Source organism: Diachasma alloeum, unplaced genomic scaffold (genome assembly GCF_001412515.2).
Source record: "Diachasma alloeum isolate Michigan unplaced genomic scaffold, Dall2.0 Dall_scaffold_00176, whole genome shotgun sequence".
NCBI classification, from domain to species: Eukaryota; Metazoa; Arthropoda; class Insecta; order Hymenoptera; family Braconidae; genus Diachasma; species Diachasma alloeum.
Genome location: NW_021680342.1, coordinates 2,802,822 through 2,818,060, shown reverse-complemented (window position 1 = coordinate 2,818,060; position 15,239 = coordinate 2,802,822). Strand labels below are relative to the sequence as shown.

Below are 15,239 nucleotides of genomic sequence, written 5' to 3'. Positions count from 1 at the left end.
TACCGCGGGGTTCAACCTCACGGACAATCGTACGATACTCTCACCGTCTCTATTCTTTTCAATTTTCCAGTGTACGGTCCACGCCAAGGGGGAGGGGCAGTACTCTACAATCGTCGTTGGTAACCGGGTCTCCGTATTATATCGACTTGGGGAACAAAAATATCCTCTCGCCATTCACGTTATTTCACTCATGAATATTTTACAATTTTGGTGGTCGGGGAGAATAAATACTCGTATTGTGAATATTGTTTTTGAAATTGAAACTATTTTTCTTAATTGGAATGATTTTTCTAGTTCAGGGACTTGTGTTGAAAATCTTTTTGACAAATCTGGAATTGTTTAGCAACGACGCATTTGTATGAAATCTTCAGATGTATTGTTATTGCAAAAAAATTTGAACGCATATTAATTTCTAGAAAAATGACATTGAATTCGATTCATAGATAAAAGAATCATTCACTGAAAATCCAATAGAATTTCGAATTTTTAATTCAAGAGAAAATGTGAGGCAAAGGATGAATATTTCCTTTGCAACGTAATTATTTCCAGACAAAAATAAAATCTCCGGGCTTCTGATAAAAACGTACCACAAACATGTCCTCTACGGTACATATTTTCATCGGATTTTTGCGGGACAACATTCCATAATTTTTATTTCTCTCTTCTCATAATTTTCCGCTGATCTTTTTTCTCCGTGTGTTCAACAACATTAAATCCACTCCCCTTCCATTATTTGCACTACTACCCGCATGTTATCTCAACTTCCCTCAATGTTATTCGAACCCATCCAACTTCTTGCCCGTTCCCTCCAAAACATAAACCCAACAACAGGCATTAAACCACCGAACCAAAAAAATGCATAAACAAATAAGCACGATGGCTCCAGCCCTATAGCCCCGAACGATGTGTGCACGCGTTTATAACCACCGCGAAAAAAGATAAAATCCAAGTGGGGAGATGCTCACGCGTAGAATCTCCGTTGAGTGCATTCTGGCACACCGCCCAGTTTCCGTCGTTATTTGCCACTCGTTCATACATATGAACTCTTGGCAGAACCCTATTGTCCCCCTTCCCCCAATACTCCCATTTTTTTTCATCTTCTCTCATAACCCCTGTGCGGGTAAAACTCATCGGACACACCGCAGAGGGTCCGCGTAAGTTTCAAACGCTTATCATTCCCCCAATGATAAACCTCCAAGTTTATCTCCTTTTATTCCATCAGAAAAAAAATCATTACTTGCCTCGCAAATTAATATTTACGCGAATATGAAAATTCGAGTGTGTGGATGCATAATCCTGCTCAATTTGCATTGCATCCGTTACTAAAAGTATGTTAATGAGCGCCCTGCGGCTGTTTAACGCCTGAAGGAGTTTATAATCTTGATTTATTAGCTTTTCGTTCTCCACCCACGCGCCACTATGAGGAACGAAAAGTTTTAGGTTTCAGGGGAATATCCTTAATTTGTATACAAGGAAGAAACGTTTTCATCATTTGTGTGTGCACTGACATTTTACAGTGACACAAACGCCCACGACCCACACATTGTACTGTTAGACATTTTTTGAAATTTCGTGGAAAATATTGCAGGAAATCTCATGAGAGTGACATTGAGTCGAATTTAGGGAAAAAATGGTTATGAAATTTTTACTGATTGTAAGAGAATTTTCTCAAAAAATCAGAGAAGAAACTTCTAGTTCTCGGTAATTTTGACCGAATTCGGTATCAGTTGTATTGAAAATAGGAACGTTTTCAATGATTTTAAAGCAATCTGAATTGACGCCTTCGTGTTCTAAAATCATCTTAATTAATTATGAAGTGATACCACGACCTGGACAGCCCGCCTCCCCGCAGCCGTCAATCTTCACAAATGAATTAATTAAAAATTTCCATAAAATTAATCATAATTATCCTGAGTCATGGCCAACGTTCCTAAAAATTGGGAAGAGCTTTTCGGAGATCACAACTTTGTTCGTGTCCATAAACGCCCCCGCGGGGACTGGGAGAGGGCGGGGGGATACCAGCAATATAACTGAACAAAACAGGTCAGAACAGTTCCAGGATTTGAAATAGGGGAGGGTGGGGTAAAATGGACACTAGACTTTTTTAAAATTATTCATAACTCAGAAACAAATTTATCAATTGAGCTCAGTTTAGGCTCATCGCAAAGGGAAAGAATTGTTCCTTGTATTGAAAAAAAAAAAATTAAATTTCATCACCATTTCAATCCGTCATTAACATTTAAAAAAAGGCAAAAGTGTCCATTTTACCCCAATCTCCCCTATTTCAATGATAAGTACCCCAGAGTAGCCTGAATTCTACAGAAAAAAAAAATCACCTTAAAAACATTACAAGAGATGATGGTAATCCGCTGGTTCGACTTTGAGTCTCTATAATGAAGCTTCCGGATGCTCATCGCAGAGGGAAAAAAATCAAGCTAAACTCTCCCTCCCAAATGTCAACTGTCTTTCACCATTTGAAAGTCTTCATTGCAACGCCGTCGGAAGGATCAATCGATATTCCTTGAAAAGCCTTTTAACTTACGAAATCCCCTCTTTTCTGGATAACACAGATGTCTATAGTTATTATCCTCCGACTCTGGGTTTCTACAGATATTTGGATATGTGGATGGGGGAGGCTTTTTGCATGAGACGATTGTTCCACAAGTTGAATTCAATTAAGGCGAGGAACCTCTTACCCATCCGTGAAAAGAGGAGCTCACGGTTTCTCACTCACTCCACTTCCCTCATCAAACTCCCACTCTATACTGTGTCTCCCCCTCCCCCGACACCCCCACTTTCACCTTCAGATCTCCGAGTAAATTCCATTGGAAACAAAGGAAGGAGATCTGCAATTACACGACCTGCTGGAGCGATATCTCAGAATATCCTCCACCCGGCATTTGCATTGACGGGGGGGAGTCTATTTCGTCTCTGAATCCGCTGCCTCTTCATTAGTTTCATTAATTCAGGGCGTTGAAATTTTTATCTGTTCTCATTCTTCCCCTGCGATTTGGTTATCATCTTCTTTATATTTCGTGGAATGAGATGAGAGAGAAAACAGGAGAGGGGTGAAGTCCTCTGGGAGACGGCTCAAAGCGCAAATGAGGCGGGACCGGGGTTTCCATTAACACGTCATTCACTGGCCTACCTGCAACACCTTAACGATCTCTACTCGTCTTTTAGCCTCTAACGATATAGTCACGGGGTATTTTTTTTCCTCGCGATGCTACGGCGGATAGGAAAGAATACGGAAAGTTTTCAGGCGATTGCGCTGGGCTAAGGTAACTGGAAACTTCGTAGTAATGAAGAGAATTTTTTTATGGGTTTTGCATTATTTCTTTGTACGTTAAATGGTCGGAAGCGAGGAAATTCGACGAGGGATTTTCATTCACAAGGTGCAGTCAGTTTTTATACATCTTTTCCTTCATTACTTCGTTTGATGTGCATTCCACGGAGTTATGGGGATTAACAGGGCTTTGGATTCGGAACAGAATAATTTTTATTGCTTGAGAAGTTCATGAGCCTCACGCAGGGAAGATTTTTTAATTTTCTGGAACTGGGAAAGCGCGCTTCACGTGCGCGTGAATTGGATGTTGGCTTGTGCTGGTTATTTATGATCGTTACGTGTTTATTTATTTATTTGTTTATGGGAGAACGGGGCAAAGTGGAACGTTTTGTGGTCTTCTGTAATTGCCAATATCTTGGTTTGTAAATAAAAATATTGGGTTTTTGAGTGGATCACAAAACGTTTTACTTTTTTATTTTAATTTTATTTTTTAATGGTAGATGTGTCACTGATTTTTAAAATCTATTGCCGATTTTGGTGATAGCGGACTAGAATAGCCCTGATTATTGGTGATTTATATCACTGGGGTAGTAGATTCCCAAAAATTAAAGATGGATTCCTGAAAATCCGTGACATTTTCCTGAAAATTAATGACGATGTCCTTGACAATTACTGACGATCTCATTGGAAATTAATAATGACACTAAAAATCGCTGGCAAAATCACCGGATTTCCGAATTTAGCACTTGAATTTTAAGGGAAATTGTTTCTGAATCAAGAATCATGTTCAATTTTATGACTATTCTCAATTCACGGATTTCTTCGTTGTGTGGAAAACATTGTGAATTATGTTTTCATGCTTCGTATTAAAACTTTTCCGTGAAAATTGAGCTCTCCAATAAGTCTCCCGGCGCTTCACAACTTCTGGGGAGGGGAATTGAGACAATACTGTCAGCATTATCAAGCTAGGTAAAGTTATAATAGTAGCCATATTTTCACTTCTCAACATTATACTTCATTAGCAAATTTCAGCAGTCAGCATACCACACAAAGAAACTGAGGAAAGTTCGAAGAAAAATAGCAATAGTTTAATCCCAATTGTACAAAACCACAATAAATCCAAATTTCACTGGAAATTCAATAGCATTTCAGATTTTCACGCGACCTTTTAGAAAAAAAAATGAAATTTGATGGACAGTTGACAAATCATTTTCAGGAAAGTGACATTGAGTTCGATTTAGGGGAAAGGTCATGAAATTTCTGATTTCCCTGAAAATTCAATGGAATTCTAAAATTTTAAGTAGTTAGAAATATATTTACCTGAATTTTTCCGATTTCTATTAATTTTCATGGAATAATTGAACTAAAATTCACAGTTTCTATTGATTTTCCGGTAAACTTTGGAATTTTCAATAAAGAAGTTGGTTGAAATTTTAATGAAACTAAAATGTGATGAAAATTTTCAAGAACTTTACCCAAAATTTCAGTCAAAAAAATTCAACAGTACAGTTTAGTTGTATCTTCAATCAAAACATGAATAATTAGTACCAAATTGGGCTGTATTCTCAATTATTTGAAAATCCAAGAAGATATTCACCCGAATTTTCCTGATTTCTGTACATTTTTATTATCAAACGCAAATCTACAGTTTCCACTAATTGTCACTGTCACTTCAGAAAAAAATTTCAAGTCTTCAAAAAAATTATTCTAACCCTGCATGAGTCATCAGATGGCTCGATGAGAGCTACTCATACGGAAGGGATGGCATTCACGAGTGTACTCGATCGTCCGTGGACAGAAAATCTTTCACCTCCCGAGTTGATTGGCGTCTTTCAACGACTCTCTAGCCCTCGCATGGCATTGCATGCCCCTCCAGCATAGGTTGCCTTGTTTACACCAGGGTGACTCAAGTAGCACGTCGTGTAAGCATCAAGTGTGTACGCTGGGTTTGTGGACCGCTGTGCCCAGAGGGTACAAGTACCACTGGTACCATTCAGCGGTCTATTGGAGCTTGAAAATCGATCGTATCGATATTGTACACATTGTTTACCCGAGAAACAACTAATTTCACCCCATTCAATGAGACGATTCTCCTAATTGATGAAGCTTGAAAGTAACTTCTATTCCCCTTATGGTGCACTTTCTCGGACTCAATTTCCCTTTTCAATATTTGCACAGGATCAGGAGTGAGGGAATTCTCAGTAATTGCGTAATGCACTTACGACCATCTTCAGACTGTTGAGATTCTTCTTGCGTTTACCTAGTTGGGGGGATTCATTAGAAATCCGCAGACCCTTTCACTTTTAATTGGATAGTTTTACCGGGAAATCAGTGGCTAACCTGCGGTCACAGCTGTAATTGAGTTGTTGCATGAGATTTTTCTCTACTGAATCCAGTGTTTGGCGTCTAGTTTTATATCGAATGTGGCTCTTGAAATAAAGCATTTTCTCATTGAAATTTGAAGGAAAGATCTTGAAAATTCGGGATCAAAAAGTCACTGAATTCAAATGACAGAAGAATTCCATAAAATGAGGAGAAATGCTGATAAATTTCAGAGGCATTAATGTCAGAAGTTATTAAAAATCAGTTTTTTTTCTGATTTTGAATATCATATCACTAAAATCGGAAATACCACTCGATTTTCATCCGACCATAAATTAATTTCCATGATTTTGAGGTAATTACGGTAATTAAATAGGTAATTACCTGCCAACTGAATCCGTACAAAATCTCACATCAACGAGAACATTATCCCGCTAAACTTGATATATTTCCATCAAAACAATTGTTTCGTCAAAAAACCTCGACGGAATTTTAGTTGTTCAATTCCATAATTTCTAGAAAAATGAAAACCTCTTCTTTTTAATTGAAAAAGCATCAAATAACTTTGATAATTTTGTGCTGATTAAACCTGACGCCTGAAACCATCATAAATCTCATATCCAAGAGTGCACTATTAGAATGTAATTAATGAATGAAATGCTCTAAATACAAAAAAGAGCACTATTCCACCGAACTTGATATATTACCCCCTCAAAGAATCTCGACGGAAAACCCTCTTTTTTTTACTAAAAAAGCATCTCCATTATATTATTTCTCCAAACTACCCTTCAATTTCCATCTATCACTAAAATACTCATGATTTTGTGAAAACTACTGAACCTGACAACTGAATCCATCATAAATCTCATACCCAAGAAGCACTATCCCGCCGCTCCTAATACATTTCCATCAAAACAATTTTTTCGTCGAAAAAACTCCGACAAAAAACCCTTGAAACCGTCGTCTGATAACCTAATAAATTATTATGAAAGATCGTTTGTGCGCGAACAGCCAATTTTTCACTCGCCAATACTAAAGGAAAAAGTGAAAGAGGGTTTTTAATGTAACACGCCTTCCATTTCGATGGAAAGCTCCAGCGTCACGCGGGATGAAGAAATGCCACGAGAACACATGCGAGGATAAAAGCCCGGCTCTTCTCGCCTCTCCCGGCTCTTGGCAGCCATCAACCCGCGGCTCTCGACGAGCCCTGAATGACGTGGGATTTTACTATTTACCTGATTCATGTAGGACCTCACGAACTCCATGCTCTGATCAAGGGCATATGTGTCACTGCTGCACGAGTCGAGGATCAATGCGCCGATGGTTGTATTCGGCAATAAAACATCACTCTTGTTTATCTCGTCAAGGGCAAAGAGCATCGCCTCGAGGCGTTGCACTCCCTTCTCCTCTTTCACAGCGCCACACGGCGATTCACCACCAATGCCGGCGACCTGGATGTTTCAAATGAAAACAGACATTTGTCAAATATTCCCATTTCCAGTTGACTATACACGCTGTTAAAGATTTTTGTCTGAAATTTCCGGTACACTTTTTGGAAATTTTTATCGAATTTAATTAGCAGTGAAATTGCAAGCAATTTCGTCATTGAAAATTCAGAATTTCGTGGAAAAATCGAAGAGAACTGTATATTCCAGGTCCATTTTTCCCTGAAAATTAATGGAAAACTACAAAATTCTCGTAAATAATTTAGGGGGAAAAATCATGAAATTTCGAATTTCACTGAAAATGCAATGTAAGTTGACACTGAATATTCATATTAGATAGGAAATCCAAATAAGTTGAGGATTTTTCGTCTTTATGCTGCTTAAAATCCTGGAATTTTACTGAGTGTTCAGCGAAAATTCTTGCTCTATTTGAACCTTTAGAATTCAAATGGAATTTGAAATTCCATGATTTTATTTTCCAAAAAAACTAATTTAATTTGCCGTAATTTCCGATACATTTCTTGAGCATTTACATCTAGTCTCTCCAAAAATTTACGGAATTTTCTCACTAAAAATTCACAATTCGATGGAAAATAAATAAAAGCAGTGAATTTCAGTTCAATCATTTCATGTAAATTAACGTAAATAAAAAAATTCGGATGAATATATGCGTCAATATTAAATTCATTGAAAATTCTACGTGATTTGATACTGAATACTCATGTTTTCATTAAAAAGTCAATGAAATTGGGGCGTTCTCATCGAAATTGAACATAAATTACCAACTTCAGATGCAGATATCCTTAAATTTTAATAGTCACGGAAATAATTGATGAAAATCTTCGGGATTATCGATGCGGATGATAAACTCCGCCGTTATTCCTCGAACTCTCTTGAATAGTGCACCTTCAGTAGCTCCATAGGAACCAGACAATGCGTCATAACAATGCATGTTGGAAAATCGGGGTAATTTGTTACTGAATATTCATGTTTAAATTGAAAATTTAATCAGATTGCGGAGTTGTTATCCACTTGCTGCTAAAAAATGTTGAAATTTCATATTTTTCCCTCTAAATTGAATTAAATGTCGCCCTCCTGACATTAACGCTAAACTGCCCAGGGAATTTTCCAACAGCATAGAGTTCTATTTTCGTCGCTCAAAAGATAATTGAAGAACGCTTGGAACACATTCAACAATGAGAAGCGACAAAGCATGGCAAATAATCCTCTTTAATTGCAAACGCAATTCCGTTCGGATAAATAATACTCCAGTGAAATGTATTTATAATAGCATTTCATGCTCATCATATTAATATAAACTCCACAACTCCATTCATGATGATAAAAATTAATTATTCCAGCTGTCAGTTGCATGAATAATGCCTCGTCGCTCCCACAGGCTCAGAAAAAGATTGGATATTTCGTCCAATGTATTCTCTCCAAACAAACAACTTGTCCCAATGTTATGTGTAACAAAGTTTCTGCTAATATCCATTCTCACAACTTTTATCGACAATTGTGGAAAACTGTATGTAGACACAATTCTCTCGTTTACATACATGCATTTGAGAACGTTTGGCAAACAGTTCCATAAATTCGAAGTTGAACTTCTCGTGAAACATATTTACACATTCTAGGAGAAAATGTAAAAATAAAAAATATATAAGAAAATAGACTTTGCATGGAGCTGCACTGTTAGAAATTTGTTGAAATTTCATGGAAGATATTATAGTAAATCTCACGAGAGTGACATTGAATCGAATGTAGGGAAAAAATGGTTATGAAATTCATGAGTTTTCAGTGGGAGTGAGATGGAAATTTCAGTTTGATTGAATTTTCAGTGGAACATGAATATTCAGAAAGAAAATAACATGAATTTTCATTTTTTCCCTGAATTTTCCTGATTTTTCTGAATGTTTGCAGAATAATTTAACTGAAAAATCAAATATTTTATTTATTTCCAGATCATTTGAACAGAAAATCAATGGAATATTTGATTTTTTTGGAAATTTCAGGGAAACTTGGACACGATAAAAATTTCCGGACTTAAACACGGAAAATTCAGATGAAAATTTTCATGTGTGATGCTGACCTGTTCGTGCATCGGAAATATTCCACCGAAAATGACGTCGCCGTCGATGCGTATGAGTTTGGAGGGGTCTTCCTCAATGTGCTCATCGGAATCTTTGTAGCAATCAGTGAGTAGAAGACAGAGGCACAGGCATATCCACAACAGGACTTTTCGCGCTCTGATGGCACTCATCGAGGTTGGACGATCACGATGCATTGCCATTTTCACTGGAAGCATATATCGAAGAACAGAACGTTCGATTTATTCACATAGCTCGTAATAAAGTTTATCGTCAAACTTATGAGACGAAGAGAGGGAAACGTTTGGTTTTGAAGGAACGTGTCACTGATTTTCATCAATGTCACTCATTTTTATAAATCTATCAGTAATTAATGATTAATCCTGATCATCAGTGATGTCAGGTGAAAATTAGTGTCATTTTTTTGAAAATTAGCGACAATGTTACCAGAAATTAGTGATGTCATCAAAAATTGGCTACAAAATCACTGAATTTATTAGTTTTGCACTCGTATAATTTCAGAATGGCAAATCTCTGTTAATTAGGGNTATTTTATATCGCTTCGAGTCTGATGAGACTATATGGCGATTGATCAAGACTTTAAAAATGGTTTGATCTCACCATTCTATCCGGCCAGGAATCGAACCTGGAACCTATCCGTTGTGAGGCAACGGCCTTAACCACTACGCCAGGCCACCGGGCTAATCGGTAAAATAAGTAACTTGTCCTCAATACTTGAGGATTGATCCCTGAAAATTAGTGACATGTCCCTGAAAATCACAACTTTGTTGTTTCTCTGTGAAATGGATTATTATTCATTTATTTATTTATTGAGTTTATAGCCATTTATTGAGTTAACAGCCGAGGCCAATTACATGACTATAATAGTACAGGATTAAACTTAATTGTAGTTCAACTAGTTTAACAAATAATGCCACTTAATATTAGTATTTCTTATAAACTTAAAAATTTAAAGGTATATGTAGCGATAGGTTATTTACAATTGTATCCATAGCCACATCAGTAACGACTTTCTACAGTTTCACATGCGTGATTCAGTACTGAATCAAATGGATCATTGCAGATGTCCGTCTCCGGATAACGTTTAAAAAGTAAATTCATGGCCATGCTTGCTTGGTGGATCAGGGACGACAGAACAGATTATTTTGCGTTTGTATTCACATCACCAACAATGGTTTTCTCAATATAAACGAATGTTTTCTTGATCCAAATAACGATTTCATTAATTAGACATGAAGTCACAGTTTTAACTGCGAAGCATGCACAATAGTCCTTTATTTGAATCAAATAAGGAGTTTTATTTCATCCAAATGCGTCACTTCTCCTCCGGGTGTAGGTTTCGGAGATTATCTTCAAATACTCCGAGAAATACTGAAATAGTTCATCTCTCGCCAGTGGAGTCTGCTACCATAGGTAGCATTTTTCTATAGAAAACTTTTTTTACGGCTGGATGCAACTGGTTGAATATTGCAGGTTGAACTTCGTGAGGGATTAGCGCAGATTTCCGATAGTATAGAATGGTAAATGATATGAAACTTTATACACCAGCACCAGCAGCAACTCAGTATCGAACAAAGCGAATATTTTGAATAGCTCCCTAGAATTTCGATCACCAAATCCTTTGATTCTACGTGAACTCAATGCTGTTCACGTCGAAAACTGTATTAACATGGGTTTCCTAATTTTTTATCAAAACTTTAATGAATTACACCTGAGTTCCGAATATTTGAACTTTGTAATCTTATAATCTTCAACAACATGCGCATACTACCCCAGATTAATAATCCCTGGGACGTGTACAACAAAAAACTCCTCTTTGAACTCTCTCTCTCCCCCGCCTTTTTCTGCCTCATTAATTCCAATGGAGTCTGCCGTGTTATTCTGTCATAAAAACACATACAGAGGATGTAGGTAACTAGGGACAAGACAGCAGATGTGCATTTCCTGGAGACTTCCGTAGCCAACGAGTCTAAATTTTCTAGTGGCCCTACAAAAATTATCCTCACTATAATCAAGGAAAAGGTAATTTTACTAACCAGAGGCGAGTTTGTATTTATGAAAGCCGGGGGAAAACTGGTGGAAAGCACTTTTGAGTATTCTCCGTGTAATTAACCATCCGTCAGATTAGTTCCAGTTTTGTGCACAATCTCAGCTTTTTCCTTGAACATTACTCTACCATCCTCTCCCATTTTCAGATGTGTGATTTTCAACCCCTTGACATGGAAAATTTACACCGGAATTAACCAAATGAGAGTGAACACGGAATGGTGGGGGTTAAAAGATGTCAAAGTGGTTTACAACCAGCGTTATACAAACACTGGTGCTAGCGTGATTAACCTCAGAGTATTCTACCGCACCAAAGCCTCTGTCGTCACCTGTTCTGTGATTTCCGATACGGGATTTCATGGGGGACAGATATTCGTAATGGGGCATTAGGAGGCATGTACTGTATAATTTCGGGGGAAAGCTTATCATTCCGTATCTGTAAGGACGGACAAGCCATGTTGGTGCGATACAAATCTGCTATTAAGGATATCCCAGGACTTCAGCTATTTTTTCTCCAGTGAAATGCCTTTCTATTTTTGTAGTCGAACATGAGAGCTTTCATTCGAGCTCCTTTGACCCTCAGTCTCCGGACATTTTACAATTGTTTTATTATTTAAACTTTGGAGGTCTGAATTTGAATGTCGATATTAAGCCGTTGGCCAATTTCCCATCATAAAAAAAATTTGTTCGGAATCGTAACAAATTTGTTCATTTCGATTTTTAATGACAAATTTTAATGACGCCGCATCTTCATTTTTTTTTTAAATTTTTCTCATGCAATTTAATTGACAAATTTGATGCTTGAAAATGGTTGAATCTATCATGTGGGCTGTCCCAAACTGCGACATTCTCGCATTGAAAATTCTATTTTTTATTCATGGATTTATTCTCATTTGGGAACTTGATGTGAACGGGCAATTTAATTCCGAAATCAAAGGAAAAGGAAGCGTTTTTCCCGTTCGTAATCGAATCGAGACAGAAATAAATTTTATCAAGATGCCTTTTTTGGGTGCAGAATAATTGGCTGAGACATGTGTTTTTTATAGGATTAATTCGATCAAAAAGAGCTTGTCAGATCTGTCTAGGAAGATACTCAATCACGATGAGGAGTCTTTCTTTGATATTTAGGGTGAGTCTTCCCCGTCTATTCTGTGCCACCACTGACAACTTTTAATCCATCAAAGGAAAAGAATTGTATTCTTCGTCCTAGGAACTTCTCTGTGTAACCGCTGTTTTGTCTACACGGAGAAAAAAGCTAGACAAAAATTACGGAATAACTCAAGTAATCGTGGAGCCAACTGGATTTCCCGAATTTTGACGAGACGAATAATGCCTTCCATCAAAATTTATCTCAGTGAACGTGCAGGATTGCTCAATATTGCGTATAATTTTTCTGTAGCGGAAAGGGATTTTTGATCGAACGCGTTCGCTGAAATTTCACTTCCATTCACCCCCACGACCGTCACCTTTTTTTCGCGAACGAATCATATAATATCCTCCAAAAACAGATATTTTTTCATTGAATTACATTCCGCACCACGATTATCTTTCGTACAGTAAAATTTGCCACGATATTCTAGGTAATTTTTCTCCTACTTTTCTCTCCCTACAGCGAAAATCGAACGTACTCGCAAGTGATGATTGATCCCAATTATATGAGCTGTACTATGTAATTATGTTTTGAGGCAGCTAAACATAATTAAATAAAAAATCCCTCGTTCACTTTTACACCCGCAAGTTCAAATAAATGAGGGATCTTTCCCTGGAAACTAAAACTTCATTCTATAATTCTGCAGTTATGGAATTAATTAGTTGAATCAATTTAGTTCATCCGTAATTATTGAGGCCTGAGAACATAAAACATTCAGGAAAAAAAGAAAAACGACCTCTTTTGCCCCGATAGTTTCCGGAACATGAGAACAATACTGCCCACGATGACTCGTCTTCTTTCAATTTCAGGGAGATTTCCCTCCGTCTCTTCAATGATACCACTGAAAACATTCAATCCATCAAAAAGTAGCCCTCACCCTAAGAACGATATCCCCAACTTAAGAATTTTCCCCACAGCCCTTCAGTCTCATGAACATTCCTGAACAAAAATGTCACTGAAGTATTATCAACAAGCCTCATCTTCACCACTCGACCCCTCTCATTTTCGCGGACACGACGACATTATCTTTCCGCTCACCACTTGAAAAATTAAATAAAAAGTCACTTGGTCCAAAGTGCCTCCCGACAAATAGTTCCCATCAACTTTTTGTATATAACATTTTCACACCATTTTTACGGCCTCTCCCAGCCATCTGCCGGCAACATTCAGAGTAATACAACACCGCGAAAGAAAAAACAGTTATTGCTATTTCCGTTAATAATTCGTCACCTCCCAGCAATAATTCCTCGAAACTACTTTTCCACTGGCGCGTTGACATTTTCTGGCATTTCACGGGCTCGTAATTCAGTCGGGAATCATTATTATATTAGATGAGGACGACAGCTCCGCTGTCCACTATATATTACCTTCTCGCCATTCTCCTAACGAGATTTGCATAATGAATCACAATCTGGAATTCTCCCGCAATAGTGGGTCTATGGTTGGCGTTGAGCTACATCCCGGCGGTGGGATATTTGATGAGCCCTGGGTTTTGCAGGAATATCCCTCCGTTATATCATTTCGTATTTCTTGTACACCATGATGGGAATTTTTCGAGATTGAAGGTGGCATGTTGCGGGGGAAAATCGGGGACGGGTGAGGGATTTGAAGCCACAATTTTCCCATTCACATATTTTCATATGAGAGTATTTCCATCTTACATGCGATTCGTTCACCTCTTACACTAGGAAGAAACAAGTTTTTTTTTTAAAAGACTTATTTGAAAATTATTTACACGGAGAGGAGTAAATTATTTTCTATGGCTTAACTCGAATAAATATTTTAGAGACCTTCCTCGGGCTACGTGAGTTGACATGTCCGGGAAAATTTAGCGGTTGAAGAAAAAATACTTGTCCCAAGTAACTATGTTTCAGATATTAGAACTTTTTTTCTAAAAATTTTGAACATAAAATATCTTACAATGAGAAAAGAGAACTTTCGTCAAGAGTTTTTGCACTTATCGTAAACAGAAGGACAATCCGATGTTATATTGAGAATTAAAGCTGTTATTGAATTATTAATGATCGCGTAAAATGAAAAATTAACATTAATTGAATTTCCAAAATAAATACGAAATTCCGTGAAATATTTTGGTATCAAAATCAATTCAAATACACGAAATTGGTAATTTGAATGCAGTCATTGCTTGAATTTCTAAAAAGTGCAGACAGCTGAATCCACGCGGAGAAACTGGGCTTCAATTAAGAATGATATAATCACTTCTTTAATTTTGAAAAATTAAATTATGAAAAAAACCTGTTGTCAAATATTCTTGAATCAAGCATCATTTTCCTCATAAAAATAACTCTCAATCATTTATATAAAACCAAAAGGTTAAATTTCATAACAACAAAAATGAAAAATATTCAATTTTCGTCACTTTCCCCCGACAAAAAGCAAAAAACCAACTTATTGTTCATTCGAGCAGATACGTCTGTGGATGGATTAACCGGATGAAAACTGGATTCGTCGGAATTTGTGGTCATCCCTTGTATCCAACGACATGCAATAGGATTCTTGCTCCACGGTGACAATGAGAATAAAATAGGTGTAATCCCGAGACCTCAATTCCACCAATTGAACCCTCTGGTCGTGCATTCCGAAATTTAGATTAAATTCTTGTAAATTCCCTCAACATTGGCTTATGCACTCTCACATGGGACATTATGTGCCCAACTCGTGGAAGTTGGGCTCTCTAACTTTGATAAAAACCCTAGGAACATAATTTCATCACTGCAAACTTGAAAGTCCCTCGATAAAAATCCGCACTGTTAACTTTTTTCCCTTGCCAACATTCGTCTACTTCATCCAGTCGTAGCGTTCATTCCCCTCAGCTCGATCCACGTCAATCCAAAAGATCACAAAGCATCCCCCCCCCC

At 37.4% G+C, this 15,239-nt stretch overlaps 1 protein-coding gene across 1 annotated transcript in view; it reads right to left on the bottom strand.

Moving 5' to 3' along the window:
* LOC107043133 (metabotropic glutamate receptor 2) overlaps positions 1–9,346 on the bottom strand; it is a 63,851-nt gene extending 54,505 nt beyond the window's left edge. The window contains exons 1-3 of the mRNA XM_015264863.1: positions 9,146–9,346; positions 6,837–7,059; positions 2,857–2,864 (exon numbers count right to left, since the gene is read on the bottom strand). Of these exons, the coding sequence (XP_015120349.1) occupies positions 2,857–2,864; positions 6,837–7,059; positions 9,146–9,346 (432 nt within the window). The remainder of the gene's footprint in view (positions 1–2,856; positions 2,865–6,836; positions 7,060–9,145) is intronic.
* Between the last annotated feature and the right edge of the window lie 5,893 nt (positions 9,347–15,239).